Genomic DNA, 14,997 nt, shown 5'->3' on the forward strand with positions numbered 1-14,997 from the left:
TGTAGCAATATTTTTTCAAGCGTTATTTTTGAGTCTGTGACAGTAGTACAAATCAGCTGATTTCTAGTTGTTCTTCAGCACAGATAAGTAATGACAGATTTGAATTAGTACAAACACACTTCACTGTAGCTTTTCCACTATCTTTGAGGTGCAGGTCTTGCTTGGTCGGAAAAGCCACAGGAACATTAGCATTCACCCCCATGGCAGCTGGCATTAGTGCCAACCCGGTGTGCTCCCGCTCTCCATATCACAAGGACACTCACAGCTACATCGGGCTGCACACTAGCCAGCTTCGGCCTCCCCATCTCTTGCCACCCACACACATTTAGATCAGCACTGAGTCTGTTCCAGGCTGCTTGTCACAACACTCTCACAAAGAAAAGAGAGGCAAAGGGATAAAGGGTTCAGAGAGAATTAGCAAGGAGGGAAGAGATGGAAAGAATACATATGTGGAGTGGAATATGCTTAAACAGATCACTGACAGCAGTTTTCAGTTGTGTTTGAGGAAGCCTTCAGTAGAAAGTGTTCTACAGGACTCCAGGCAGATGACAGAAGTTGCAAAGGTCAATTTAAGTGAACTGATTTCAAATCTAGATCAGATTAGAACAACTAGAGGTCTGATCACTAGATGGTTATGCAAGAGTCACATGTGAAGTCATCAATTGCTCCTTATAGTGTAGCTCGAGTGAAACCCTCTGCCCAGCCTTTCCTCTGGAGAGTTAATGCAGGAATAGCTGAAAGAAAATGCATTTTGAGATTAATTTTTCATTCTCAGAACATCCCACAAAGTAGTTGTTTCTATTGGACATTTGGGAAAGAATAATTGCATACATTCTTTAGAGTACTGTTATGTTGTTTGGACCAGAGCTATCTATTGAACAGTTGTCACGTCATAACTCAGGGACATATGCCAACAAATTTGAAATCCAAACTCACAGACATTAACAGAAAAAGGAAGAATTTAGATAAAATGTGCATTTCAACCGCCAAGCAGGCAAGCCTACACTGATATTGCTCTATATAAAGCAAGATTTCTGTTGCTACAGTTTCCAAATGGCCTCATTGTGAGCAATCAATAAAGGCACTGAATGAAATTGTTAAATTAAAACTGCAGCTCCTGATGCTGAAGGCAAGGACTTTGTGCATGTTCAGTCACAACTATAGGTTAGTTTGTTTAAGTCTTTGTATTCAGAGGATTTGAACGCTGCATAGAGCAAATTCATGCATGCACAGTCTGAGATCACACAGAGATGGTTGCTTTTTCTTTTTGCACAAATGATTGGTTTGACTTTTGAGCTGTTGAAAGGCAAATATGTGTCAAGATCATGACATACAACTAACTGCAGAATATTTTGTTCAAAACAATAAATTGCTGTATCACATTTTAGTATTTTATTAAAGCACTATTAATATTATTTGTTACATATGAACTGTAGGAATAAAATTTCAAAAATAATTACAATACAGAAAAATTTCAAGTTTTCTGTGATTTTAGTGAAAAAGGTATAAACACTAAGTACAGTCAAATTGAACATCAACAGATCTGAAACTTAATGCTGTCTATGGATAAGAAAGTATTTATATCATCTTGATATGAAGAGGCAAAACCGCATAATTACCGTTAAAAATCATTTGGGATGACAGAAGATTGTAAAAAAATTATGATTTTGGTTTACCTATCTAAAATGCTGCTGACCGTGGATGGAATTACATGGTAGAGATTATATGGGACCTTCTTCTCAAAATACTTTAACTGTTAAAATAAACAACTAGCAACTGAGTCCAGAATGCATAATAAACAGACTTTAAGAGCTCGAAACCCCAATCTTTAAAAAAAAAAAAAGTGCTTATATAAGAATAACTAAGAATAACAGTTGAGAGCATCTTTAAATCCAATGGAATACATTTTTTAAACCCTTAATACCCTGATGTATTTGTCCCAAGCACAACCCTGGTGTGTCTGTGAGATACGTGACCTGTTTCCTTTCAAACCCCTCAAAAAATTAGAATTGGTAGAACAGAAAGGTTTATTCCCCTTGATACAGACAGCATGCTAGATGGAAAATAAATGTTCCAAAGATTCCCATTGATAATGAACAGAAGTTGTAATTACAAAACGTAGAAGTACTTTAAAAAGCTTAACTTTCAATTAGATATAAACTATAAATCTATGTCATTCTGCAAACAGAACTCAGGGTCCTAAGTTACCTGAAGGCAGAGGTTTTGTATTCCTTTGGGATTTAGGCACCTACATCTCATATATATTTTAAACATTTTCGAAATCTGGCATTCATTTCCAATCTAACCACTGATTTTTGTGTGGTGTAAAATCACCAGAGTTTGTATTTCTATACTTACCTTACTCCAAACTCCTTCATTTGACAAGACTGTGCAAGCCAGCATCAACTGTGTATTTCATGTGTAAAACTAGAGGCAACAACCATAAAATCACAGAATCATCTGTGTCAGAAAGGACCTTTAAGATTGACAAGTCGAACTATAAACCCAATACTGCCAAACCCAACACTGAAACATTTCCCAAGTACCACATTTACACCTCTTCTAAACACCTCCAGGGACAGTGACTCTGCCACTTCCCTGGGCAGTCTGTTCCACTGCCCTCTGGGTGAAAAACCCTCCTCTAATATCCAACCTAAACCTCCCCTGATACAACTTCAGGTCATTCCTTCAGGTACTAAAAGAACAATGGTCTACTGGATGAGACTTTATTTGTATGAATGTTCCAGTCAATTATCATAGGACACATGTACAATTGTTTTACTTTGTGTGTGAAACCTTCTCTAGAAGAACAAAGTACCTTACAAAATGTGAACTTTGTCTTCATAAATAAAAGCATCTGGTTTGCTGTCTAACCATCTGGCTTGTCTAAAGTTTATAGTCTCCTGAGTGTTATTCACAGGCCCACATATGAGCAAGCCTCCACAGACATTTTTATTCGGTAAAAGCTTTCCCACAGCCCCTCATTTTTTCTATCTGTTTTTGATCTTGTAAAAAAATGTCACTTTAATACGTGTGTTGTAATACTGCATGTGTTTGTGTTTCTGTGAACTGTGCAGATCTCCTAGTGTGTAGATATTATGGGCTAGATTCTCTTGGGAACAGTGGAGGAATGAACTACAGAAGAATCATTTGGAGATACCAGACTCTACGACTTCTCTGCGGTCTCTGAACAAAGGGCTAGGCGAGGATGGATGGATTACTTTAAAATGCATCAACTATTAACATGTAACAAGGTACTGAGGATTGTTTCAGTTCAAGAGCTACAGCTGGTAATTGGCAACAACCACTTTGTCAATCCTACACCAGACAGGTATTCTGCTGTGTTTGACAATTCCATGATTACTGACAGCATGCAGCATCCAGATAAGCTAGCTGTCTTCAGCTCTGTGTGAACAAAATGTGTTATTATTTTCCCTTAATTCTACAAGCTGAACAGTCACTACGTTTCTGCCTGCTCTCTCTGTTTCATAAACACGAGATTTTCCATCCAGAGCCCTTAGAAAGCCTTGCCAAAAGGGTTCATTCTCCTTTAGAGTTCAACTGCTCCAGTTTCTGAAGAAAATGTCTCAGTTCTCTGGTAGGTCAGTAAGTACACAACAGTTCACGAGCTCTGATACTTCTGCCTAATCTGCTCTCTTACCACAGGCAATGGAAAATGTTTCACTTGAATCAACAAACATTCAAAATCAGAAATAGAAATTACTTCAGTAGATATTAATATAACTTCACAGAAGCCTATCTTTTTCTGCTCTAAACCATGACTGATGTTTCAGCAAAGTAAATGTATGCATATTTAAGGCTTTTTCTGTAGTTGATAACAATGATTGCACCTTCTTATCTACTAGAAATCAGCAACTTTCTGTATGTATTATGTCAAATGTGTGATTTAATGGGAAGCATAGACCTATGGATCATGCAGTGCAGTACTGTAGTTGTAATCTGAATATAATTAAGCCAACTGGAGCAACAGCTTGTATTTTAAATGTGAAATAGGTGTCTATTTCTATAGTCACTCTTCCTCATATTTCTTTAATATAAGAAAGTAGAAAGGATCCAAATAGCCCTGCAGAACTTAAGACCCAGGACTTCTCTTTCTGCAGAAGAGTTGAGAGAGGGCAGCTGGATCCCACTGGACCCTGCTGTGTTTAGTTTCTAAAAATGGGAACTAAACTGAGAAGCAGCCTCCAGGGGCAGCAAAATACAGCAGGAAGCTTGGAGATGCCGTTCTGTTCTAAAAAAATAAATTGTTTCATGTACGTGATTCTATTTACTTCTTTGCTTATTAGTGTAGCTTGGGGGTACTGGGCTGTTGCCAGGTCAGCTTCTTGCAGCTTTGATTCCTGTTGACATCCAGAAGTGTGAGTGTGTGAGCTCACGCACACATACTTAAAAGCAGCTTCTGTGAATGCAGAGGAAAAGAGTTTTAATTCTAATTTGCTGTCATAGATTTCACTAAAGCCTTTGTATGCTGCAAGAGAGATCAACCATATATTCCAAGTGTAAATCATAGATCATTCAATTTTAGCCTCTATCATACAGACAGATTCTAAAATGAGCCATAATTTTCCATCTGGAAGGTTAGTGTGTTAACTGATTATACAAACCAAAGCCATTGTAAATAGGATTCATGTTGCAACTTTGAGTCACAACTTTTTTCAGATTTCAGCTACCACTCAGGTAACAGAGCTAAAACAATGAGCCTTGATCTTTGTCTGTATGTTCAGATACAAGATGGGCTTTGTATGTCTGTTGTTGATTGTACTGAAAGACCTAGCCTATTCATTCAAAATGAAAGTAAAGACAATCATTAATTGTGATTTTTTCCCAAGCAGCAATGCTAAGCCTGGTCCTAAGTAAACTATTGTATTGCTAATTATTTACATGCATTGAATTTCAGTGTGATTGAGCCTATCACTGTGTCAATTTCTACATTACAAATCATCCCATGTTCTCAATCTCAATGCAACATTAACATTTTTAACCTGCAAATGGGAGACAGTATTCACATCAAGCAGGATAACCCGCATCCTTATGTTCCAGAGCTTCATTTGAGAAGGATAATTAAATCAAATTTTTTAATTTAGATTTTAAATATATTTTTAGGAAAAAATATTTATTGCTATGAAAATCTTGTGTGATCCATATTTGTTTTCAGAACATATTTCCAAGAGCTGAGAAGATTTGTTTTCTGGCATGCATCAAACATTTTTCCATTGGCCACAGCATTCTTGCTCTAATTGAGTTTAGAAAACTCTTCAGCTGCTGCCTGGATGAATACAAGCCATGAAAAGCAAGCCTCAGAAATAATGGGATCCATTAGCTAATTACACTTTATTATCAAACATGCATCAGTTGCAAACTGTAATATGAGAACTATATTCTGCTATCCCAGACCTTTCAGATTATAAGATCTGCCATCAAAAAGGGATGTCAGTATCTTCATTCCTGAAATATTTCATACTTCCTAGGGAAGGAATCCACTAATTTTCAAAAGATACAAAGCTGTACAACACCAACAGGGCCTTCTGAAAAGATGATTTCACTGTCTGAAGTAAAAACTTCAGAGAATTTGCTTTGAAATGCATGAAATCCGAACAAATCTGTTCCTTACTTAAAATTATCCACTCTGCTAAAAACCCACAAAAAAAATCCTACAATCAGTTGCAAATTGGGACATTTTGGCAGAAGGAGTGGATATTTTAAAATGTGATTATGGACTATGTAGAAGAATATTTCTTTGTATTTCCCCTAAATGTTCCTTTACTTTCACAATAATTTTTATTTCCTATGACAATATATGTAGAAGTAACTGATTGTATTTTGCCATAGCTCTTACCTTTCTATTAATGTTTTAGATAATATATGAGGAAGATGATCTCACTATTTCTCCCATTATTTTTCCACTGAGAGCATTTTCTCTCCTTTTTAAACAGGAGGAAATTTAGAGGCACATTACAGCTGGCCTTGTTAACATACTGACCTTGACTCTTAGCTGCCTTAACTCTTGGCAGCTACATAATTTTGTGCTAAGCAGAAGCTAAAATGCTGTCCTCTTTGAACGTTTACCTTCTGAACTTACATGTGAATTTCATTTCAAAGAGGACAAGATCTTAGCGGAGAACCAACATCATGATTTCACATGGAAGTCCAGTCACTTGCTGTTTTAAATTCCAAACTACATAACATCCCAGAAAAAACCAAATCCCACGCAAGCACATAAGTCACAAAAATCTTCAATATATTTGAATCCTGTGTTGCCAAATAAATTGTGAGCATTCAAGTAACAAATATGTTTAAATTTAAAATTCATGGGTTGCACTGCATCAGCCTCACAGTGTTGGTGGGCAGTGGACTGACACACAGGTTTTGGACTGCAGTGTGGTACCATGCTCCACACTGGCAAATTTCCAAGGAAAGATTCATTGCTGCTCTTCTCAGCCCAACTCACCGGCTCTGCTCAGCTCCCCTCTGTCCACCTCCTGCCAGTCCCTTCCAGCCCTCCTCCCTGTGGAGCCATGTTATATACACAAGGTTTGTGCTCCTGTCACAAAGTGAATCAACAACTGGAGATGCTGTCAGAGACACTCCTTACGGTGCTGCATCCTGCTGCCATACCCTCACTGTTTCCAGAAAACTGAGAGAGCAGCACTGCCTGTGGCTGGTCTGTGGGACATGAGTGGGTCACAGCAGCATTTTACATCATAGCCTGCAATGAGGTCAAAGCAGCCCCAGTGGAGGAGGTCAGCTAGTGAGACTCTCAATCCTTTAAAGCCTCACTAAATGCCCACGCAAAAGACTTAGTAGTTGTAAGAATCTTGTTGCTACAAAGATACACAACACATCATCCATATAGAATTAGTAGAATGACTGTGAAATAAAGTACTTAGATTTCTGTAAAATCCAAATGGTTTTCCTTCTATTAGGAAATAATGAAATACCCTATATGTAGATGAGAACAATCCTGCCAGCTTTTTATGAGATGCTCTTTCTGCTAAGAGTGGTTTACCAGCAAACATGCCTTAATTTCTCTGGGTCTGATGATTATTCCCTATAGGAGTTCTCACACTGGTGAGAAATCAGGTTAACAAAAAAAAAAAAAAAAAAAAAAAAAAAACAAAACAAAGAAGGCCACCAAACAAATGCCTTACATTCCACAGGTGCAGTTATTTCACAAATGAAAAGGAAGTGAACACAACAGTTTCTAGGTGGTGCTTGCAGATTCTTTCCATGTATTCCTTATGAAATCTGAGATACATTACCATTTTAAAGTACTCTGTGCTCAGTAAAACTAAATAGGCATATTGTTAGTGCTGGGACTTCTTGTAAAAGTATAGTATCTTACCTGAGGGGTTTCTTTTCCATTCTGGTATCTTTATTTTAAATTTTTTTTTCTTGTTTTGTGCTAGTCATGTTCCAATTAACTCCTATAATGTTACACAGCCTACAACCTCTTAGCTCTTATTCCTGCTTTTATGCTAGAAAGCAAAGGTAGCAAGCAGCACAAAGCCTTTAACCTTATCTTCCAGGCAAGCTTATCCCTATATGTTGGTTGTTGCCTTCTTGTGCTGATAGAAGGCAGAAAGATACATGTATGCAGGCATACCCCTGGCTTCACACAGGCTCCTCTAGGATGATTGTTTTCAGTTCCAGGAAGATGATGCAGGAGATGAACACTCAAATGAGGATGAATTTTAAAGGACCTTAGAAAGCATGCTCCCAAAATGTAAGTTTCATACATGTTAAAAATACCTATTTAATGGTATACTTCATATTAAAACACAGGTTTTCAGTAGCAGATCTTAGATAATGCCCAGACAGGAAAGAGATTTAGAGTCGCTCTTTTTCTTTCTAAGTTCCCTGGACATCCAACAAAACTAAATTACTAATGGCTCACCTTTGGGTTGATCGTAAGTATTAGGTGAACCTTTTTGTCTAACTGGGTTAATTAGGTATTATGTTTTCTCTTTTTCACCTAAGTAAAGGTTTTATAATGTCTTAGTATTTCAGCTCCTGCAGCTGCTTTCATTGCGCAAGTTAAAGATCTCTCTCGTGTTGAGCCACCTGTTTTCAGCAAACACGTATAACCTGTATTGGCTCTGGAATGTCCCCTCATCTTCAAGAACCAACTGAAACTGGCCAACAGGGAGGTGACCATTCCCCTTCCTCCCATGATACAGAAAGACTGAATGATAGACACGTCTGACTGCACAGTGTTCCTTAGAAAACAGCCTTAAAGAAATAAATCACTGTTTGGATCACATGTTAAAGCTTTGTACAATTGAGGGTTTGAGATGTGCTAAATCTTACACGATCTGCACAGTCCTATTCCCTTGAACAGAACTAATCACTCAAATTGCATAAAGCTGAGTGCTTGTTTAAATCCTCACATGACTGATGACTAATGTTCAGTATTTAAAATCCTGTCCAAAGACAAAGGCACTGATTGTTTCATTTGAGCAGTCAACTTTCTAATCATCGTAGTAATTTAAATCTCTATCATTTAAAATGTCTAAGAAGCGTGACCTCGCTTCATCAACAGATTCTCCTTTTGTCCTTCTAGAAAATTTTGCATACTATATACTACTGCATTAGAAGTAAAATATTTTCAGTCTGAAAGTGTCTTAAATTCCATGCTTTAGGGCAGATATTAAACAAGAAACAAACCGAGACAGAAGATAAATTTGATGGGGTTTCCTGAGCACACTAAATCTAAAGAGAACTCTGAGTTGATCTTAAATATAACCATCACTGAGTATTCAAGTGGGTATGAGGCATTTTCTGAATATGTGTCAGTGTACAGTGCAAGAGGCGAATACAGGGCCTACCGCTTCATCTTCTCCAGCCTACCAGAGTTCAAAATTATAGTTCAAGCCATGGAGTTTGTATTGTTGCATCTCTAGGAGGTTCAAAGAGCGACTGTAAGCCTTTTGGGCATGGCATCATTTTGCTCTCCTTACAGCAGAAGCCCACCTAGCTTCTGCTGTGTGACTGGGACCCGGCGAGTGCCGTGCGGTGCCCGCAGCGAAGGGGCCCGTGGCCGGGAGCGCAGGCTCTGGTGCCCCGCTCCCTCAGCGCTCCCGGAGGGGCCCGTGGCCGGAGCGCAGGCTCTGGTGCCCCGCTCCCTCAGCGCTGCCGGAGGGGCCCGTGGCCGGAGCGCAGGCTCTGGTGCCCCGCTCCCTCAGCGCTCCCGGAGGGGCCCGTGGCCGGAGCGCAGGCTCTGGTGCCCCGCTCCCTCAGCGCTCCCGGGGCCGCGCCCCAACCCGGGCGCTGCCGCCGCTGCCGCAAAGCGCGCCAGGCGGCGCGGAGCCAGCCGTACTCTCTGTCGCGCTGCCGGAAGTGATGGCGTGCGCTTTGCGGCGCGGCGCCCCTGATCCGAGGCCCGGAAGCCCCGTGCGGCCTTTTCGCGGAGCCGCCGCCGAGGACGGGTGAGTGTCGGGGCGCTCCGGCCGCGCCCGCCCGCCCGCGCCCGCTCACGCCCGTCCGCTCACGCCGCTCCGTCTCTCTTGCAGGAGCAGCCATGCCGGCCAAGGGCCCCCTGCAGAGCGTCCAGGTCTTCGGACGAAAGGTGAGGCGCGGGCATGGCGGCCTGCACCATCTGCTCCTCGCGGCCGGGCAGGCCCGCGCCTTCGGGCCTTTGGCGCTCGGGGTGTCTCGGCCGCAGCTCCTCGCCGGGGCCGTGCGGCGGGGCCGGGCCGCGGGAGGGCCGGCGGGGGGAGTCCCGCCGCGCAGCCCACGTGCCCCGCGCCCTGTCCCTGATGCGCCGCGGAGCTGTGGGGAAGCCTTGGCTCTGCTCGGGGGTGCGTCTGGCTGTGAGCGGCCTCTCACCGGAGTCTAACGGAGTGGCCGCCGCTGTCGCCCTAGTCCCTAGCGGCCTGGTTTACCATTGTCTGTATCCGAGAGGCACGTTGTGAGGTGGTGGCGGAAGGTAAAGTTCACCCTGTTGGATGAAATGCGGCGTCTCGAATAATTCACGGTACCATACTCTTGAGAGAAAACGAGCCACAAAACTACGGTATTGTAGAACGGAGGGATCTTTCCTTCGTGTTCAGCTAAGTCTTGTAACTATAAATCAAACACTGAAACTTTTAGTAAGATTCTGTTTTAACATTGTGATATCTGGAGCTGTAGGGAGAGATACTGTTTAGTTTAGTATGTAGTATTAGTCTAAAGCGTAAGACTGGCACTGCTCGATTGTTAAAATGAAATTGAAGTTCCTGATGCTTGTGCAAAAATGAAACTCTGTGTTAATACACCTTTGGATTTGTAGAAAACTGCAACGGCTGTTGCCCACTGCAAGAGAGGGAATGGCCTCATTAAAGTTAATGGAAGACCTCTGGAAATGATTGAGCCCAGAACTCTGCAGTATAAAGTAAGCATCCACCCAGCCTCTGCCCTGCATCCTTTTTTCATACTTGTAATTGCTTCACACTGGAGACAAGTGGCTTGTCCTACTGGAAGTACCTAATTATTGGTTGCTTACCTAAAATACAAATGCTGTTAGGAAAATTCAGTAAACTGCATTTCTGTGAGGGGGGGGGTTTGCTTAACAGGTTTCACTTAATGTGAAGTATTTTTGCACTTCCTATCCACTTTCTAAACTGAAATGGGTGACTTAAACCCCTCATTTTAAAAAGGTTATTTAGAACTTCATACAATAGCTGCTGAACAATGCTGACAGAATCTGAAACTGTCTAGATAACTATAAAGTATAAGAAATAGTGAAGAAAACTACCTACAAACTACTTCATGTGTTCAGTTTTAATGAACTTCACTTATTTTTTGTATGGCATTCTGGTTAAACTGTTCTCTTGTTCTTAATTCCCATGTACATGTTCTTTGCTGTTAAGATATTTGAAACTTAAATAAACCAAAGACTACAGTAAATGTGTCTTATGACAGCACTAGTAGATGTCAAAGAGCTCTGCAGGAGGTGTACTTGACCTGGGTGTGTACTTTTAAATTTAAGGCTCCATTTCTCAGAAGATTCAATGACATCACATTTGGTAAAGCTACTACAAGCTCTGATCCTCATTACAAATGAATTTTCTTTGTGTTTTGTTCCCCAGCTGCTTGAACCTGTCCTCCTCCTGGGGAAGGAACGGTTTGCTGGTGTTGATATCAGAGTCCGTGTGAAGGGTGGTGGCCACGTAGCACAAATCTATGGTGAGGTTTTTGGTGGGATTTCTGGTGTGGGCTGGAATGGGTAAAGCACTGTGGTGAGTTGGCACTGGCTGGATGCCCAGTGCCCACCAAGCTGCTATATCACTCCTCTCCTTATCTTGATGGGGAGTGGGAGAAAATCAGATGGAAAAGCCTTGTGGGTCAAGATGAATGCAAATTAGTAAAGTAAAAGTAAAGGCTGTGCACTGAAGTAAAGGAAAAGTAAAGGCTTCCATCAGCAGGCAATGTTCAGCCACTTCCCGGGAAGTGGGACCTCAATACCTGTAGCAGTTGCTCTTCCTTTGGTTTTACTGCTGAGCTGACATCCTCTGGTGTGGAGTATCCCCTCTGGTCAGTTTGGATATCAGCTGTCCTGATGGTGTTTCCTCAAGATCTTGCCCACTCCTAGCCTAATGGTGATGGAGATAACTTGTAGGCACAGCCTTGGTGCTGTGCAAGCACTGCTTGGCTGTAGCCAGAACACAAACCAGATGAGAGCTGTCCTGGGAAAGTCATGTCAGCCAGACCCAATGCAGCCACGTATTTAAGAGGCTGAAGTTTGGAACAGTGACTTGCCAAACTGTTCTTTCTCTGCTGTGGAAATGTAGTTGATTATATTTTATGTGCAAAGCTACAACAGAATAAGCTGAGTGAAGCAAAACGAAGTTTTGACCAAATGCACAGGAACTACCTTTACATTGTGAAGTTACAGGATAGTTTAAATGCAGCTGAGCACAGGGATTTTAGGAGGGGTTTAGCATTAGTAATTACATCCTTAGTTGTATGTTTCCATGTTGCTTAGAAGCATCTTTCCAGTATGAGCAAAGCTAGGCAGTTTTCGCCTTGCAGGGAAGGCTGGGAATGTATTTGCATTAGCTGTTCTTAAGAGTTCATCTTCACAAAAGACGGATTTGTTCTGTTCTGAATTTGAATGTAGTTAGTGAAGTGGAGCTGAGGCTGCATAAAAAACAGGTGAATTTCAGGCCCAAACTCAATACCATTTGTTTTTCAGAACATTCATATTTTCATCAAAATCCTGATGTTTATATTTTGACAGATAAGCGTAACAGCGTCCTGACAGTCTCTCCCATTCTCCTGGTTTGAGTTCTGATTAGTGTTACTGTGCCAGTTAGTTTGTATTGCCATGTTCTAGCCCTCAGACCATCCTGTTGTCCCTTTTGCATCCTTAGTCTTTCAACACAAAATCAATTTTATCTTTATTGAAAAGTACAGACATTTCAGAGAACTGTGTTTCTAAAGATTTTGAAAGTTGACTGCTTGTATATAGAAGGTGAACCTACATTAGTACTTGGGAGAGAAGGTGATCTTGTGCAATTTCTTGGCTAGCTGGCAGCTGTCAAATGGACAAATGAGCTGTGGGTGGCCTTTTGGCACAGATTCTTTAAAATTTGCCAAAGGGTCATGTGCACTATGTGGGAGGGGATATTAAGGAGAGAAAGGACAATTTGGCAGTGAACAAAATAGCAAATTTCTCAGATAACTGGCACTTCCTGTTTAGATTTTAAATAGATTTGCAATCATTACTGATCTTTTATCTTTGTTTAACAGCTATCCGTCAAGCTATCTCCAAAGCTTTGGTGGCTTACTATCAAAAATGTAAGTAACTTTGATTGTTTATTAGCTTTAAGTGGAAGTGTACGGCTTTTGGTTGTTTTGTTGCAAAAAGTATTAGTAGGGATTTGTTCCATGTGAAACTGCTTAAAGTAAAGATTTTTTTTCTTTTTTGAACAGATGTTGATGAAGCTTCCAAGAAAGAGATCAAGGATATTCTAATCCAGTATGATAGGACTCTGCTTGTTGCAGATCCTCGCCGTTGTGAATCCAAGAAATTTGGAGGACCTGGTGCTCGTGCACGCTACCAGAAGTCCTACCGTTAAAATTGGTCTTTAGTTGTGTGGCAGTCAATAAACAGAAAGAATTTGATAATTTTCATGTTTCTAAATTGCCTTTTCTTGGGTGGGTAAATAGATTTTTGTATTAAGATTAATACACAAAGGGATTACAGTATTACAGCAGAATCAGTATTACAGTAGAATCAGAGGGTTGAGGGCAGTTCTTTTTTTATTCTTTCATAGCAATTCTGATGGGGTAGGGTTTTAGGAGTAAAGAAAATCTTTCTTCTGTTGAGGAATGTGTGATTATCTGAACATAAAGAGGGCTCACATCCTGGATTTTGCAGGCACATGCAACAACACAGTGGTTCATGGACCATTTCAGTCTTTACCCTTCTGGTAGTTAATGTCAAAACCAAAATAATTACGGGGGTGGGGGTGGAGGGGTGGGTGTTGAACTCTTGCATTACCAGATAATGCAGAGACTGAGTCCTGGACTAGTACATCTAAATGTAGGAAACTTAAAATACTTCAATATAGTGCTTTGTAAAAATAGATCAGGGTCTGTGTGATTAATCCTTCAACCACATGTTCACACAGTACAAGCCAAGAGGGGTAACTGCTTATGTTATGAGCTAGGTGAGGCAATTTGAAAGCCTTGGAGGAAGAAAGGGTGAGAAAAGTGAGATGGAAAGTAGTTTTCAAAAATTTGGCTACAGGATGTGCATATTAAATGTAGAAGTTTCATATCCTGTCCATTTACCCAAGGACAAAAAGTGAATTCTGAGTAAATGTGGGATGGGCCAGCAAGAGTCTTACAAAGACTCATTCTGTCCTTTGGAAGAGATGCAAGTAATGGAATGAGGCTGTGGGTACAAACTGACCCAACCAGTGTGAGTACAGCCCTGAGCTGTTGTTTTCTGTGTTTGTAAACCAGTTTGGAGTGGAGCTGGAAGAAATGCTGGAGACAAGACACTGAGACCCCAGCTACTGCTCTAATATTCTCCAAGCCTGGTATTTTAATGTTTATGTATTCTTGTATGGCAGTACTGGAATTGTCGTAGGAGCACCTTGGCTTGAGATTTTTTAATTGTTGGGCTTTTCTCTTAGCGTGTTTTTCTAATTTCCTTAATGGGAAATGATTTTTTCAGTGTACTCAGTCAACACAAACCAGCTTCTCTAGTGTGTTGGGGAATTGGAATGAATAGTAAAATCCACCCTTTCGCTCTAGTTTAACAAAAGAGGTGCTTACAGCTTTTTATTAATGTTAAGTGTTTGTCATGAGGGCTCTGCTTTTTCAGTAGAAGAGTATTAAAGGTATCCTCACAGTTACTCAAGAGTTAAATGTGTACCAAACAAGTTCCTTCTAAAAAAGGAATTCTGCATCCATCTCCCCATTTTAGCTGTCAGTTTCTGCCTCCAAGTAACTGCATTCCATGATTAGAATAGAAGTGCAATGCTTGTATTCAAACCTCTCATGCTCCTGTTGAAGCGGAGCAGACTGTTGCATGTTCTATCACCAATTTACATACCAGGACTATTTGGTTTTACACGAAGCAAATGGGATACTGCATGGCAGACTCCTGTCTGGCAAGATGCACTGTCTGCTTTCTTCAGTCCCCCTTTCCTGCACTCTAAGCTCTTGGGCTGCTGAAAACTGCCACACTCAGCCTCCTGGCTTGGTTTTCCAAGGAAAAGATGCTATGCAGAGCTAACTTTGAGTTTGATTGCTTGAATTCCTATGAATTTAGTGAAAAGTTGTGTCTTGATGTTAATCAGCTTCAGCTGCAGGAGAATAAAGTCTCTAGTTGTTTGGCTGTGTGAAAAGCAATGGCTCACTCATTGCTTAGGCGATGCTTCCTGGCCTGCCAATTGGCACGTACATACCCTATGCTGTGACTTGTCCAAAACTGACTCTTGTCTCTTGGCTGTTAGATCTGTTGGATGGAGGGGAAAAGAGATG

The 14,997-nt window shown here is 41.0% G+C and overlaps 2 protein-coding genes across 2 annotated transcripts; both read left to right on the forward strand.

Moving 5' to 3' along the window:
* The first annotated feature begins 7,127 nt into the window (after nt 1-7,127).
* Nucleotides 7,128-9,450, forward strand: LOC119708454 (atherin-like). Its single transcript, XM_038154917.1, has 2 exons — nt 7,128-9,198; nt 9,254-9,450. The coding sequence occupies exons 1-2, from the start codon at nt 8,955-8,957 to the stop codon at nt 9,448-9,450; spliced, it is 441 nt and encodes a 146-aa protein (XP_038010845.1). The 5' UTR covers nt 7,128-8,954.
* Nucleotides 9,347-13,132, forward strand: RPS16 (ribosomal protein S16). Its single transcript, XM_038154549.1, has 6 exons — nt 9,347-9,446; nt 9,531-9,586; nt 10,289-10,390; nt 11,088-11,184; nt 12,751-12,798; nt 12,934-13,132. Exons 2-6 carry the CDS (start codon nt 9,539-9,541, stop codon nt 13,077-13,079), a joined length of 441 nt encoding a protein of 146 aa, XP_038010477.1. The 5' UTR covers nt 9,347-9,446; nt 9,531-9,538; the 3' UTR covers nt 13,080-13,132.
* The last annotated feature ends 1,865 nt before the right edge of the window (nt 13,133-14,997 follow it).

Source organism: Motacilla alba, chromosome 1A (genome assembly GCF_015832195.1).
Source record: "Motacilla alba alba isolate MOTALB_02 chromosome 1A, Motacilla_alba_V1.0_pri, whole genome shotgun sequence".
Lineage (NCBI taxonomy): Eukaryota > Metazoa > Chordata > Aves > Passeriformes > Motacillidae > Motacilla > Motacilla alba.